Consider the following 16,802-nt stretch of genomic DNA (forward strand, 5'->3'; position numbering starts at 1 on the left):
AACCCGAACGGCTACGACTCACGTCCCACCAAATCAGAAAGAGCGTCCGAATGATCCGTCACCTGACAGAAGAAGTACCGCGCGGGACTGATTTAGTTCACGACGAAACGCTTTTGTCGAACCCACGTGAGAGGAGCAGCCATTACCGCGCGTGGATGAACCGTCTTTTGTTTTCCTCTTTTAGACACTTTTTTTTCTTTCGAAAGAACTTGTTCACTTTTGTTTACTTTTATATGAAAAGTTTTCAATTTTTATTTACAATAATAATATAACTTTTGGGTTCATAAATATGTCAAATAAATGTTTGAATGCAGTTAGAATATCGTGACATCATGACATTTTAATCGGAAAAGCAGGAGAACGTGACGGAAGCTCGTTGTTTTTGGAAATTTAGTGCCATCGTGTGGCCGGTTGCTGCTATTACACTAGTATGTCAGTTCAGTGTAAATCACGTATTCAGAATTAAGGCACTGGTTGTTTACCTCAAGAGACACCCGAAGATAAATATGGAGTCAAAATTCTAGATGGGCTGATAATATGGTTTTATATTTTTCTTATTCACATATTTCAGATGACACTCACTGGAGGCTTACAGCCAAGTTGACCTTTTTTGTTTACCTTTATCTTTTCATGTTGGCAGTCAAACACTATGCTGTCCTTATTTCCGGTTTTCCTCAGATTTAGATTCCAGGATTAGGAGCAGATCTGTTTTTTTTTCCAGAGCTGCAGATAAGCTTAACCAGCGTCCGCGACCCACTTTTGAGCCTGGGCTGGAAGATTGTTCGATTGTGTTTTTAATTATGTGTACACACACTTTCATTTAGAAATCTCCTGTAATATTTTCAAACAAGGGATTTTTATTAGATTTTCAGGTTTAAGTTGTAGAAAAAACGTCTAAATTATTTTCCTTGATTTTCTGGAACTCCTGTTGTGTTATCAGTTGTATCTTGACCTTTAAAGTATATACTTTATTGAATATTGTTTTGATTGTTTAAGCGCTTTGTGACCCTGGTCTGGAAAAGCGGTATTCAAATAAAAATTACTTACGTACTGTATAAATTAATATTTAGTATCTGGAACTGTTTGAAATGTGGCCCGTGAGGAAATCGCTGCTCTAGATAATCCATAAATTAAGTTTATGATTAGCAACAAAACCAATATCTAATAGGTAGGTAGGTAGGTAGGTAGGTAGGTAGGTAATTGTTTTTTTTTCTCGAAATTATCCACAATAAATACAGCAATTCTTCATAAAAAATAATCAAAATAAAATGAGAACAAGAACAAAGAGAAATAAAGAGAAAGAACAAGATGATACAATCTAAGTCTAAAGATAAAGCACATAGATCAAAGAAAAATAACAAAGACAAAGGATAATAAGTTTGTTCTTTATCCACATTTTATGAATATTACATTACACATTGTTAATCCTCCTTTAATTGTTTTAAAGGTAGACACAGCATTATTTCCTCACTGACGGAAGTGATGAACTTTTTTCCTGTAGTCTTTAAAACTCACAGTATACGCGCATAAGAATAATGTATAATTAAAATTAAAAAAACAAAAAAAAGAAAAGTTTTAAATGCTATATAATAAATGATTTACCACCCACACAAATTTAATTACTTTAATAAACAATCCATTTACCGGTCCTTGTGCAGTGAAGCTCTACTTCCCGACGGTCCGTGAAGGCACCATGAAGCAGTGGACAGTGAAGGGTTAAACAGTAATAGGATGAATGGAGATTGAGGCGAACAGCGTCTGATCACAGACTCCAGCAGCAGCAGCAACAGTTTCTCTCTCGTCCTGCTCCTCAAAACTACACTTTAAACTGTGTTTTTAATCGAAGGAATATTTATCCAGAGGTTTTTTTTAAACTGAGGGGGAACTCCTGGGGTCTCTCCAGACTGGATACACATCTCATGGGGGAAGCGAAGTTAACTCGCTGAATGTCGCAGTTCGGGACACCGTGAAGATACATCGCGTTTTCTTAGCTTTTTATTTATTTTTTACGGTTCCGAATGTAAATTTGTGAACTTGATCGTGTACATTTTGGGCGGAACCTTCCCTCGAGTTTGACTCCAGCGGCCCCGGCTGCGTCTCAGGTAAGCGCGTCACCTGTTGACACACACATGGAGGTCTCTGCGGTTTGTCTGGGGTTCTTGCTCAAAGTACCGAGTGGAAAACATGTCATTTCTTTTATAAATGTTTTAAAATGGCTGCTTTAGTCTTGAATGTGCTTAAAGATTTGATCAGGAATGGACGTGAAGGAGGCGCAGGTGTCACTGTGATTAGCATGAGCGCTCAGCTGTTGCTGCTAGCTTAGCTTCTTTTAACGACAGGAAATAACTTGAAAACATCATTTATTTTACCTATTTAATGCTGTTTGAAAGAGTATATCTTCGGTTTTCTACTCATGTATTTTCATTAATTGGAGCTTGTATAGCTACAGCTTTAATATTATTAAAAAACTATTAAATTAACAATAACAATTAAAAACTATTATGTGATTGGAATGTGCATTGTTTGTCAAATAATTGCATCACTATTGCTTCTGAATGATGACACGAAACTGATTAGATTAACCTTTGAAGTCCAAAAAGAAGATAACAGAAGATAATCTTAAGCAATCTTTTGTATCACTTGGAAAAACACTTCAAAACATTGAGATTAGTATTTTAACGCACACTTGTCTACAGCTTTTGTCTAGTTTATTGTAAATAGCGACACTGGGTCTTGCATAACAGTACAAATGTTACATGATGAGGTTGGACCTAAAGTTAAATTTGCTTTAGTGCCATTTTGTATATCAACCCCTACCTTTTTTGTGCTATTTGTCTAGATACTTATCAAAATAAGTTGGAGTACTTTAATTTTCTTTTTTGTTGCAAAACCATGAAAATACATGGTTTTGTTAAAAATGATCTTCTATACATCAACTGACCTTGTTATCTGCCACCTCGGTCAACACATCCTTCTTCTGTTTCCATGACGAGATCACAGTTTGATGAAATGGTTCTTCAAGGTTCTTGTTGAAAAGCCATATATTTGGATCTGTCAAATTTGGTCTCCAAAAGTTTAAAACTACTGATAATCATCATGTAAGATAATGTATAATCTCCTGCTAACTTCATATGGGTAAAGTGGATCTCTGTTGTATTCAGCTATAGTTTGGATTGGAAGAATATAAGATGGTTTGGGTAAAAATTGACCATTTGGCAGATACAATATTGCTTAGTAAATACACATGTAGTGGCTTTGCTCTTAAGAGAAAGTGGTTAAATGTATCCTTATCATGTCTCATTTTCTTGCACCGGACTCGGTTTCAACACTAGCTGTGTGGGGTCTAATCTTAGGTAGGAGTGGGAGTGGTACCGACCCACAGTACCGCAGTACTCTCAGAACAGCTGTGTGTTGAATGCGAGGCTGAGTCAACCTTTTCTTTAACTGTACAGTGCTGTGTCTTCCTGTGTTTTATTCATTTCTGGAGTTGTTGACTTGAATGGAAGAATCATCTTTAGGCCTGAGTTTAGACAATGTTGTAGCCTTGACTGGAACTAAGAGTAATATCAGTGTTGCTATCATTAATCATTCTTAATGGAAGTTTGGTTTAATTTAGTCTGCATTGAATGCACAAATTAAAATGGCTTTAAAAAGGACTAGATATATAATAAGCTTGTTGGATTGGATTTTTGTAAAAGATTTGCTTTAGAAACCCAATTTCTATTTTTGGCACCATGTTTAAATTTGATCATTATTGAAATTTTTTTTTTCAATAAGCAGTGGATGCTCTTCATTTTTAATATTGTGACTTATTTTAATTGCAATTTTTCCTGGTTCATTTGTAGTTAAGCTAATTTGACCTAATCTTCAATATTTTAATAACGAAAACTGCAATTTTTGCATGCTTGCTTTTCATTTTTAAGGTGCAAAGTAAGTTCATTGACCTTTCGCTTTAAGGCTGTGGGTTTGGCTCTTTCATTAAGTGCTCACGTCAGACTCCATGTGTTGCATTTCACTGCTGCTCCTTGAATGTGCCACCTTCACTTTCTAACCATTACTAGCTCCTATAACTGCTCTGATGGAGCGTGCTGGGATTCTCACTGGCTGCTGCTTCTCCTGGTATTTTAACAAACTACTCTCTGTTTTCCTGTTTGCATCCGTGTCTGCTGCTACTTCAAGCTGCAACTGTGACTCGCATCAGTGTGGTGGAAGGCTGTTCTTTTGGACCTCTGTCCATCTCTGATTTTTGTCTTTGATAAGGTGAGTTTTTTTCTTTGCTTACTTACTGAGCCTGTCTGGTTTGTTTCAAGCTGTCTTATGGGGAAAACGTTTGAAATATTTCTTATGTTGAACAAAGTGAATGTCTGTTTCCATCACTGTACTTTCAAATCAGAATCATGTTGACAATAACAAATAATATCACAAAAAAAACTTTTTTTTCATTTTTGAACCAGGAAATCTTTAGTTTTTTAAAGCTAAAACCGTTTATTGGGGATCTCAGTTACCCACAACAATTGCCCTTTTGATGCAGAATTATCTTATCAGCACTCAACCAAAGAATGTGATCAATCATTCATGACGATGTCATCAATATGGACTTGATTAAGAAAAAAACAAACAAGTGAGAGTTCAGAGGATGTGAGCCAAAACCTCCTGAAAAAGGCACTCTATAGTGGAGTTTAAAAAAACTGTAAAAAAACAAACAAATACACCTGAATAACTAGAACTTTGAAAGTTGGTATCTGATTCAAATATTCTGGTTCAGGGTCTTTTCAGTATAAAATACTCCAGGGTGACCTGTTGAATGAGGTAAACCCTATAAAAACAACTATAAAAAAAACAACCTTTTTTCATTTTCTCTTACCCCAAACTAAGGTAAGAATTAGAGTTTACTGGTACATTATTACATTGTCAACACAGTATTTAGAAGTGAATAACCATTACGGTACAAACAAATCCGCTTCCAGGGACCTTTTCTTTCCAATTGGAGAAAGAACAAAAATAAAATTCATTTCTTCACTTCCAGTAAATGTCTCCAGGCTTGCTGTGAGTACTCTATAGTTCAGAGAAGTACAAAAAATAGCCATTGGCTTTAAAAGATTTATTTGGCAGGCAGGAACGATGAGATTCTGTTCTCTGTGGTCGTCACTTCACATCTCCATGTTGCTCCACTGGGATGTTTTGGTCAGTTCTGCTGCCATGTAACTTTCCATTTGCTACTAAGTGAGTTCTGTGAGTGCAGAGTGAGTCATTTATTCAGTAAAGTACTATTTAAAATGCATGTAACTTTTGTCAATGTCTCTTTGAAACAAAGCTATTTTTTTTTAAATACAATTGCACTTTGAAAGTGACTTTTCTGCTCTTGCCTGCATTTAGTAAAGGAAATCCTGACAGTGGCTTGTAAACTAAATTATATATTATTTTATATTGTTTTTCTGCTACATTTTTCCCTGTCGTTATCCGACCTTTGAACTTATGATAGGCTTTCATTTCAGAAAGAGATAAACCCACATTTGGTTCCACAGCTGCACAATATATGCTCCAAACTGGACTTCGCCAGCTGTTGAAAAAAAAAAACAATCCCTGTCAGCTGACCTTTTTCTTCACTCGCCTCATCATCGCCTCCAACTTTGCTGGAATGCAGAACTTACATGCTAATGCTACAGTGCCTGTGCCATGTTCTTATGCATGGTACGAGACTGCAGGGGAACTGTTGGCATTAATCAGATTAATGGCTGTGAGGTTTCCAGCCTCTCAATCCGTCGCTCCCTCCTCCTCCTCTTCATCCCTCTCTCAGCTGGTCCTTCCCCTCCTCCTCTTTTAGCTTGACCCACTTCAGTATAAACAACCAGAATATCTCTCTGGGTACTGGCCCTGTCTATTCTGCTGCTGCAAACCTCTTACTTTACTGTTTGGTGACTCTGCTGAATGGGTCTCCAGGTCGTGAGAGAAACTATCAGCATTTTTTTCTGGAACTCCTGTTGTGTTATCAGTTTTATCTTGCCCTTTAAAGTATATATTTTATTGATTGTTTAAGCGCTTTGTGACCCTGGTCTGGAAAAGCGCTATATGAATAAAAATTACTTACTTACATTATATTCCTATTGATAATTAAATAGAAATATACTTTAACATGTTTGCAACTAGATGGATGCACCGGCTTTGAGAGTTCACTCGGAAAACTGAAGTCATAATCAGTAGTCATGGAAGATTCAATATTGAGAGAGAGAATACACACCCATGTCATGAATGCATTCAAGTACAACGACACTAATCATTAACAATATTGTGTCCAATGCTATTTTACAAGTCGTAGAACCTTTTCCTTAAGGACGATCTGCACCAGCAAGTTTAGGCAAACATCTTATTTACCTTCTCTAACATTGAACTGGTGCAAGCTAAAGTAAACGGAGAAGCTGTGTGAATTCCACACCCAGAAACTCACACACAAAAGAATGTTTGTCATTGTTTTATCCGGAAGTCTGATACCTTCTTCATGTCGATGATTTTAAATAAAGATGGATTCAAGGAAAATAAAACCAAAACGTGTTCAAATAACCATTTAATATTGACAACATAAGAAATATGATCAAGATTGGCATATTTAACTTCCACTTCCAATGGCTCTTAAAGCTAAGTTTTGACTGCTGCTGTTATCTCGGTGTGTTAAAGACTCACTCTTGGGAAAAATGTTCATGTAGTTTTTGTTGAACTGACATTGACTTGTTATCCTGCCCACTCTGAATCAAGGTCAGGTAAACACCATGATGTTCCAACTACACTAGTTCATGGTTCCTTACAGAACTTTTTATGCATCTATTCAGTGAACCCTACTATATGTATACATACTTGTATGGATTTGTATTCAAATTTCCCTTTTATAAGTTCGTATGAACTACACGAGTCACCCATGAGGTTCGTATTGGTAAAAATAATTTGAAACTATTTTCCATTTCACTCCACTGTCCCCACACGCTGCTTTTATTCTGGTCTGAACTTTTCCAATTTAGTCTCATTCCGATCTAGTTAGTGTTGTAGGTCACAAATAAAGGAAGCCAACTCAAGGCGAATGTTGCAGATGCAAACTGTGTCACCCACCCGGTAATCCTGCTGTTTTTTTTATACACGTAGGTATTATTGGTTCCACCAATTTGAAAGAATGCCAGGTGTTCCTCCTCATCTGGGAGAATTCCAGTGTTGGAGCTCAAAGGTGACCCTGAGCCAAAACCATCGAGTGGATGGAAAGATAATATTTCCACTTCTACCTGATTTGGATGTAGCCTGGAAAAATGTTGAATCTTGAATCATTTACCAAGCTATCATTCATGAACTCTGGATAAAATTACTTTGACTTTTGTTTTCGAATGCAGCTCAAAACATTTGAAGAATGAGTCTAAACTTTGTTACTTTATTCGTTCAGTTATGAACTGTAACCTTGAGACGGACGGCACTGTTTGCTGTGTTTTAATTCGGATTTAATCCATGTTTGAATGCACAACAGTAGATTAGAAGAGTGGTTCTGTCACTTTGGATTTAGGAGTGTAATTAGCTGCAAACAGTCAAGTCAGTTTCTCATACTTGTTCTTGAGCTGGCAGGCGAGCAGCACATTCCTTTTACACTCACATCCCAACGTCTTCGTCTCTGCCCACGGTCTCTGCACTGCTGTGACACACTCGTATTTATCTTCTACTATTATAGAGCAGAGCGGGAACACATGTTGGCACTTGTCTTTGCTGTGGGCAGGTCTGACATTCAGTTTTGTTTCGACTCACTCCCACCGGTTGCTTGAAGACTCCAGCGAGAATTAAGAGTAGAAAAGATCACACCCAGTTTAAATTAAATAATGAATGGTTTGTTGACGTGTTTACAAGATGCCACTATTGCTTTTAACTAGTTTTGCAAGCATTTATCATGTAGACTGTGAAGTCTACCCTCAAACTCCTGTAGACGTTCTTGTTTCTTTTAGGGGAAGTTGCACGGCCTTGAACCAGTATTCTAAGCATTAGCAGGAAGTTGAAGTAGATCAGTTTTAGGGCTCTTCACTCCTAAATACACAATCACTGTTGACTGATCATCTCATAACCAAAACAAATAAAAATTTAAAAAAGAACACATTCTTCTCTGCTCATGGTCATGCTTGAACATTTAACTAATGAAGATTCAATTTTAGGATTGTACTTGTTGTGTACTTGTTTATATCCATCACAGTACATATTGGAATCAGTAGGATTCCAGATCCTACTGTTGTATTGGGATATGAATTTTGGAATTCTAATCTGTCCTAGTAGGATTACAGATTCTACTAGTGGATTCCAATCTCTACTAGTAGAAATTGGAATCCTACTACTGTATTGGGATCTGAATATTGGGATTCCAATCCTAGGTAAAATGGGATTTCTACAAGGACAGTCTACAATTCTATTAGGAGAAATTCGGATCAAAATGTTTTGGATAATAGACTAAATAATTTCACACCTAAAATTTCAGCATAGGTAAACCTACATTCACCATTACTATTCTAGGTGAATTACTTCATATTTAAGATATCTGATAACCCTTCTGTCAATACACATTGTAACCATGGGGGACACCCGTCTGGTCCAGGTTATAGACCCTATTCATTCGGACCATTGCGGATTTTCCAACGATAGATTGGAATCCAAATTTGTCATAGGACAATTCGCAATTAAAATACCGTCAATCCGTTCTGTCCTAGGATAGACTCAAATCTATTTCCATGGTGTGGTGTTAATGTAAAGGAAACAACAATATTCTTACAAACCATGATTTTATTCAGAATCTATACATAAAGACTTGGAATCTGAAATTCTATAGCTAAGCTTCAAAATCTCTAACAATACAATTAAGAATTATAATTTTAATATAACTTTTCTTGCTGTGTCCATATTAAACGTCGAATGCAAATGAATAAATGTGTCAATTAAGTGTTCTTATTGTATCATTTTTATCTTCCCAGTTACTTGTCCAGCCGCCATCATTCTGTGCTGCAAAGGTGACCACAGAATGTCCAACGGAGACGTCGCTGATCTAGGGAGCTCTGGCAGCTTCTGGGAGGTACATTCTAGTGAACCTGTCAAGATGTATCATCAGAGTGGACAGTCCTACTGTTAACACAGAACGGCAGCACGTCTAGACATTGCATTATTGGACTTGTTGCCACGTAATTGTCTCTTGTTGACTGACACGTCCGTCCACCACATCTAGTTTCACCTGCTTGCATCTCATTCAAGGCTGTAGTTTTACCTCTTTACCTCTTTTTTTAATAAATCTCTTGGTTTTCTTTTTTAGTGTTTTAAATTATAGTTGAGTTGGTATTGTTTATAGTGCCATGTAGCACCTGTCATTTCTGTACCTTTTAAGATTGTTATTCTTGTTCCAAAGATATTTATTCAGGGGAAAAACATGCCCTACTACTCGGACTGTAATGTTTACTAGTACAACTAATAAACTTCCAGCTTCAACTTACAGTATCCATAAGCTCTCTGGTGCTTTTATCTATTTGTAGCTGAATGTTTATTATTTTATTTTGTAAATATTAACAGTTCAACCTGATGTTGTTTCATTGTAAAAAAAACAAACAAACTGAAACAATATAACGAAAGCACTTGTTTGAGAATGTATCGTCTGAAAGAGGATCCAAGGGCTGGAAGAATAAACATCTTGGAGAATTAACTAGATCAGGAGAATGAACTGTTGGTATTTGGAGCAAATGTTACATTACAAATAAATTAATTGGGGAAAAAAAAGAAAAGAAAAAGTTTAATCTTATCTAAATGTTAAACAGAAATTGTCTACGACATGGTGATATGGTTCTTGACCTTTACGTTATTCTATTTAAATGTTTAAATATCCATCAATCCCTTCATATTTGGACATTTTACGTTTAAATGATGCCTTTGTGAGTGACTCCTGTGCTTTCTTATCTAAAGCTCCGTCCAAATGTTGAATACAATGTTCTCACTCTAGTATGTAACTCTGCCCAAAGAGGATAAATCAAAAAAGTTTTAGTTTTGAACAGCTTTGGAGAGCTTTATCCTTAAGCTACTGTGTCATTCAGTTGTCTTTGTGTCTAGATTGTGCATTTTCTCTTATCACAATTGACACTTTTAACAATTCCCAAACATATCTGCAACTATTAATGAAATGAAGGCACAGTTTGTAAACGTTTTTGGTGGTTTTAATTGGGATGCAAATGTATATTGTCTCTTCTGTAGGCTTTGACTTTTAGGGTAATTTCATGCACAATCGTGTACAAAACGGGACTAAATGTTTTTTCTACATTCATGAAAGTCTTTCTTAAATAAATAAGACGTCATTTTATAATTTACATAAAAAGTCTAGTTTATAATGATACTATTTTTAAGCTAGTTGAACAAATACATTTAGTTAATTTTATTATATTTATTGTTTAACTAAAGCAACAAGTGACAACTGACGGTTTCAAAAGTTCCCACACAAATCTTTCGTCATTATTCATCACTTTTCACATCTTTTTTTAAAATAAATTAAATTAATGTGTCTAATTGTGTTCCTCTAGAGTTAGTACAAAGTGTTTGGTTAACAAGAGAAACTGCTCTTGGCTGATTCTAATATAATCTTTTTGTACCTAATAGTTGTTTGGTTAACTAAAAATATACTATTATTTCAGATTGAAGATACTTCTATGAATCTGTTGTTGTTCAAATTCATAGTCATGCGTGTCTTACTTTCTCTCTATGTTGTGCTTTGCATCAGCCGGGTAACTACAAAAGGACGGTGAAGCGTGTGGACGATGGCCACCGGCTCTGTAACGACCTGCTCAGCTGCTTCCAAGAGAGGGCAAGAATCGAGAAGAGCTACGCTCTGCAGCTCAGTGACTGGGCCAAAAGATGGAGAGGGGTCGTTGAGAAAGGTGAAAAAAAGTGTCTTTAATGTCCAGGGAATTATTTCCTTGTGTAATTTTGTCATTATGCTGATGTTGTCTGGTGTTTCTTTAGACTTTTGAGTTAAAATGTAACAGTATTTCCGCCTCAAAATACTTCATATTCACAGAGGGAAATGTTTTTAACTCCCTTCTTCTCCAGGACCTCAGTACGGGACCCTGGAGAAGGCCTGGCACGCCTTCATGCAGGCGGCCGACAGGCTGAGCGAGCTGCACCAGGAGCTGCGCGACCGACTGGCCGGCGAGGACAGCGAGAAGATGAAGAACTGGCAGAAGGAATCCTACCACAAGCAGATTATCGGCGGCTTCAGGGAGACGAGGGACATCGACGATGGCTTCAGGAAAGCGCAGAAACCTTGGGTCCGAAACTTAAAGGAGGTCGGTGAAGAAGTGTTTCAACATGAGAATGAATTATCTTAGTCCTTTGAATATTTTGTTCGAAATGAACCTTCTGGTCAAGATGATTTACTTTTATTGAAGTTCTTTCAACTGTTTAATCAGTTTGATTTCAACATTTTGTGGTTCAAATATCAACTTTAAAATGATCTTGGATGGTTCAGATATTATGATATTTGCAACATAAGACGCATGACTAAAATACAATAAGAAATTCAGTCAGTTTTACACTTTAGTTAATAAAATTCTTCAAGCAAAACTACTAACTTCAAGTTTTTATTCTACTCACACTTCATTTATCTTCTGTGTGTGTGTGGAGGTTGTACACTTGGTCACTTTTGATTCATAAAAATGTGATAATTTTGTATCTACAAAAGAACATACAGTATGAAGCACTGAATTTTCACTCTCAAATGAAATGTGTGCGTTTCTCTGCCTGATTCCCACGTCCTGTGTTCATTCAATTCTTAATGTAGCAAGAAATGTCGTGTAATGTGGGATGATTTCTGGTAAAAGCAACAACTCTTCTGTGTGTGTGCAGCTGGAAGCGTGCAAGAAGTCCTACTATCAGACCAGGAAGGAGGAGTGGACGGCCATTACCAGGGAAACGCACGCAAAAGCAGACCCATCCAAGTCTCAGGAGGATGTCCGCAAGCACAGCGCCCGGGCGGAGCGCTGCAGCCAAGAGGCCGAAAAAGTACAAAGCCCTCACAAAAGACGCGTCGAGACACTTTAATTAACTTCCTGCAGAGCCGTCCTAACCTAAACTTAACCCCAGATGGTGTTTTGAAAACGTGACGCTTCACATAAACACATCTGCAGGACAGTGGCGTGTGTGGCAGGAGATGGTTTGAATCTAAAATAAAACTGAGATCCTCCGTACAAAATACAGATCACATAGTTATGAACGCTTCAAACTTTGAGGTGTGTTCAAAATGGTATTTTTTCGGGGGCTTGACTAGACTTGTTGCAACTATTTTTCTGCTCTTAAAGCTGTTGGTCCTGGAGAGGGAAATGAAGAACCAAACAAACCAAAGGAAATCCTGACAGGGATTCAGAGTTTGTCAGCACCGAGTTTGAACCTCAGCAAATGTTCTAAATACAGACACATGAGTGGCATCAGTGGGATTCATTTTCCCATTTAGTTTTATTCTCTTAACACTTATTTAAAACTTGTTTAAGTGATGAAAAACTCATAGTCAAAAAGCTCGGCAAGAGAAGTCATTGACAAGATCCACAACGGTGACAGTTGAATGCCGAGTGATTAGTTTTGTCATTCTAGAAGTGTTTGTGTTGCAGGGAAAAGAACGATATGAAAAGGCCCTGGAGGAGCTGAACCGCTGTAACCCCCGGTACATGGAGGACATGGAGCAAGTGTTCGACCTCAGCCAGGAAGCAGAAAGACGACGCCTTCGCTTCTTTAAAGAGGTTTTAACGGACATTCACATGCACCTCGACCTGTCGAGCAGAGACGAGTAAGTCACGTCCGCCATGCTTTTTCTTTTTGCTGCCCGTGGTTCTGAATTCATTTTGTGTTTACTCGCTTGTTTTTTTGTGCTTTTCAAGTGTTTTTATATTTAAAAAACTTTTAATTACATTTTAGAATATATATTACAGATGATTACGCTTAATTCGTGGCTTTGGTTCATTACATTTGGTGATCAACTGTCGCTCAAAATGTTTTTTTAGCTGAAGGAATTTCTACAGGTTCATAAGACATAGACTAGAGACCTCCTGTTGATGAACAGTCTCTGTAAGAATAAGTTCAAGATAAGAAAAAGTACGCACCAGTGTAATTGTGCACTAGTGTTTGTGCAAGATAACTATAATAATAAATAATAGCCGAGTTAAAGTGTGTTACAGAAGATAAAAGATTTGTGTTGTTCTATGAGCCCTTTGTACACCTGACACATCTGACCTGAATACTAGACCACCTTTTGAGGTATCAAACATAATGCCTCTACACGCATCTTTTTATGTAATTTACTGATACCAGATTTTTTTAAAAAAAGGCCTTTTTCCTCACTTAAGGGCAAAGTTCATTGCAAAAGAGGCGACATACCAGACGGACGGACCATGAACCTTCATGTCTGCTGATGTTTGTTTTATACACTTGACCATCCAACACTCTTCACTCCTCGCTCTCACACACTTCCTCATATTTTTACTTTTGGAAGTTGATCGATCAGGTATTGATCTCTGAAGATCTTGTCATTGATTCAACACTTCCTGTCACGTCCCACGGTTGTTAAAATCCAGTTAAAAAACCCGTCAATATGAGACGTGGTTCGGTCCTAAAACAAACTCAAGAGTTAACGATTAACCGTCAAGTTTGTCCACCAGGTTCAAAAACGTGTATCTGGATCTGGGTCAGACCATCCGAGCAGCCAATGATGCTGAAGATCTGCGCTGGTGGAGGAACACCCACGGCCCCGGCATGAGCATGAACTGGCCACACTACGAGGTCAGGAAACACACCAGCCAACACATAACCATGAGGGAGAATAAGAAGAGTTTTGATGACTGAGAACACAAATGTACAACTTTTAAAAAAGAGAGAATCACCATTGAGGAGAAACAGAAGCTGTGTTAGACAAAGTAAATTTCCAACATGCTGCTGGTCAAAGACTGCTTTGTGCTGCGGAGCGACTTGTGTGGGGGGTCTGGAATGTTGGAAGTTGAAATTACAATATTTATGAAACTGTGCACATGTGACTCACAGGGATTCTAGTGAGAGTCAAAAGGGGCTGATTCATCGTAAATGTTTGTGCTTCAACTTGAATGAAGGTAAATCCGTGATGATTAAGGCTTTAATCTGTGGATTTACAAACTGTAGCTTCACATGTTGAAGCAGAAGGTTCTTCAGGAAAACCTCTCAGATATAAGGATTGTATTGTCATCACACCAGTGTGTGTGTGTGTGTGTGTGCAGGAATGGTCACCAGAGGCGAGTCGATCCATCAGCAGAAAAGATCGAGGAAGCAGCTCTGAAGAGAACGTGGTCACTCTCACCAACATCGTGTCTTCAGGAGAAGTCGAAGCCCCTCGCAGTCCTGTCGCCCTGGACAACAGCCGGTAAACTCACTTCCTGTTTGACTCTGAGGCGTCCAATCATCGTCTGATTTTGTGCTCCGAGACGAACCACTGCTTTAAACTATCTTCTTCCAACGTCAGGATAAAGGACGAGTCCTCCGACTGGATGGACGACGAGAGTCCAAAGAAGCCGGTGGTGAACGGCGGGTGGGAGGCGGAGGACGAGGAGCCGCAGGTAGTTGGGTTGCGAGTCCGAGCGCTGTATGATTACGTGGGCCAGGAGTCCGACGAGCTCAGCTTTAAAGCAGGTATTAACACAAACTAACAGTCGTGGACGTCAACGAGAGATTCACGCATGTGTTCTCCTGTGACGCCTCCATGATGCACACACACACATGCGCACACACACACACACTCATGAGCTCTGTTGATGAACTGTGTGTCAATCAAATGTTTGTTGTTGGTTCTATCAGAAGAGCGTCTCAGTAACTGCTTGATTTTTGTTTAAAATCCTTGATGTTCGTCATCACGCTTTTCTTTAACTAACTATGTTTAACATTTAAAATCTAATTTCAAGTCAAAAGTCCACTTGCTGACCTTTGACCTCGTTATTGGCGCTACAATTCCATCTGTCCCTGCAGTGAGAGATCCACAATGAATGACTAACAACTTCTAAACTGATTTAAATAGTTACTTCTTGAGCTTAGATTCTACACGTGGGTTTTTCCAAATCCTCCGTGTTCAGCTACTTTCTGAAGCTGGTTGACAAACTGTCCCGGGCCGACGCCCAAGTCTCTTACACAGGTGTAAACCTGCAGTGACCCCCATCATCCAATTTTGAAGGACTGGACCTGTTTAAAGTGTACCTTTGCTCTCGGAGACATTATGTCGCAGGCAGAGATTACACTTCAGACGGATACTGATAGAGAACTGTTGTGAGCTGCTCAGGACAGATGGTGTTTTCATGGGTTTTTCCTACTGCAGCTTAAATCCCTATTATTGTTATGATCATTTTTATTATTGTGATCAGCTTTATTGTCTTATTATTATAGTGATATGTATTATGATTTTAATGATCTTTTCTATCATAATAATTGTCATCTTTGTAGTATTTATTATTGCTGTGACATATATTATTATTACCATCATCAGTATTATAAGTGTGATCGTTATTATTACTGTGTTAGTATAATGGCAATCTTTATTATTATATTTATTGATATACTGTACATGTATGCTAACTTTAAATTAAACTTTAACTTTAACTCTGGGACTTTTATAAGATAGAGTTGACCATTATCTTTTTATTGATTCTTTTAAATGAACAATTGTCCCAGAATAACTCATTTTTTCCACACCTGATGGTTCATTGTTGGGTCAATAAAGTAGAGAAAGTGTTGTTCACTCCTGCGGCGGGGGAGGGGTGAGCAGAGGTAACAGTGGTGATATTTAATCTGCTCTGATCCTCAACTATGCGGCGATATCGACTTCTGACCGGGGCGTAGATCTCCATGGCAACGCCTCTGACTGTGTGTCGTCCCTGCAGGAGAGGAGCTGCTGAAGCTGAGCGAGGAGGACGAGCAGGGCTGGTGCAAAGGTCAGCTGGACGGAGGTCAGATCGGCCTCTTCCCGGCCAACTACGTCCAGGTCCCCTGAAGCCCCGCCCCCCCCTTTCGGCCCCTCCCTCCCGCCCTCACTCAGCCAACGGTACCGCCACAGTCACGATGCCACGATCTGAGCTGCCGGTGCCGACAAACTTTTTTTATTTCTACAATTTTTGATTTTCTCACAACTTGGAGTGAAATCTCAAGACTTTTAGTGACTTTCCTTCAACTCACACTCGTTCTTTTTTTTAAATCCCTTTTTCATTTTTGGAGAAAAATGAATTTGAGGAACTACTATTGAATAATCGTCTTCCATTCAGCCTTTTTAGAGACGGGGGGTGATTTTAGGACATGAGTAGCTCCACATACGTGTGCTCACTTTATTAGGTCATCAGGGCGACTCCACTGAACATGTCTCTGCCATCGCGTGTAAACATTTGTTTGTTTATTCTGACTTAAATATCGTAATAATCAAAGCTTTCAAATGATTTAATATTTATATCAAACATGGAGGATCAGCTCCTCCGTTATGTTATTTTCTTTTTTCTTTGCATTAACGTCCTAATCTGAGAAGAAACTATTAATTATTTCAGTTACGTTTTACTCATTTAAATCGATTTACTTTTTAGAGTTATTAGGGAAGTCCGAGGGTTGTCGTCGCTCCTCGCTGTACAAATGCTGGATGTTTAATTTTTCTCTGAAGGTTCTTCTGGTGCACGTTTATGAAGCGAACTTGTTTTATTTTGTTTCCAAGAAATGCATCGTGTACAGTGCTGGCAGGTGATGGCAATAAACGACTCTATCGTATGACGCTCTACTCCGAGTCT

At 38.3% G+C, this 16,802-nt stretch overlaps 1 protein-coding gene across 2 annotated transcripts; it reads left to right on the forward strand.

The window, feature by feature from the left end:
- The first annotated feature begins 1,655 nt into the window (after nt 1-1,655).
- On the forward strand, nt 1,656-16,782 carry pacsin3 (protein kinase C and casein kinase substrate in neurons 3). 2 transcript variants are annotated; one of them, XM_087794344.1, is made up of 10 exons: nt 1,656-2,102; nt 8,979-9,076; nt 10,757-10,913; nt 11,086-11,321; nt 11,881-12,036; nt 12,639-12,814; nt 13,683-13,803; nt 14,271-14,413; nt 14,513-14,679; nt 15,918-16,782. In XM_087794344.1, the coding sequence occupies exons 2-10, from the start codon at nt 9,026-9,028 to the stop codon at nt 16,025-16,027; spliced, it is 1,317 nt and encodes a 438-aa protein (XP_087650470.1). In that variant the 5' UTR covers nt 1,656-2,102; nt 8,979-9,025; the 3' UTR covers nt 16,028-16,782. The 2 variants fall into 2 exon arrangements, with proteins under 2 accessions (XP_087650470.1, XP_087650468.1); XM_087794342.1 differs by lacking the exon at nt 1,656-2,102 and adding an exon at nt 4,108-4,260.
- The last annotated feature ends 20 nt before the right edge of the window (nt 16,783-16,802 follow it).

This window comes from Callionymus lyra, chromosome 6 (assembly GCF_982586985.1).
Source record: "Callionymus lyra chromosome 6, fCalLyr1.hap1.1, whole genome shotgun sequence".
NCBI classification, from domain to species: Eukaryota; Metazoa; Chordata; class Actinopteri; order Syngnathiformes; family Callionymidae; genus Callionymus; species Callionymus lyra.

Bases quoted from the DNA above. Each gene is read 5' to 3' on its own strand.
- pacsin3 (XM_087794344.1), top strand. From the start codon at position 9,026: ATGTCCAACGGAGACGTCGCTGATCTAGGGAGCTCTGGCAGCTTCTGG. The intron at 11,322-11,880 runs GTCGGTGAAGAA...GTGTGTGTGCAG, and splicing joins GGGTCCGAAACTTAAAGGAG to CTGGAAGCGTGCAAGAAGTC. The intron at 12,037-12,638 runs GTACAAAGCCCT...TTTGTGTTGCAG, and splicing joins GCAGCCAAGAGGCCGAAAAA to GGAAAAGAACGATATGAAAA.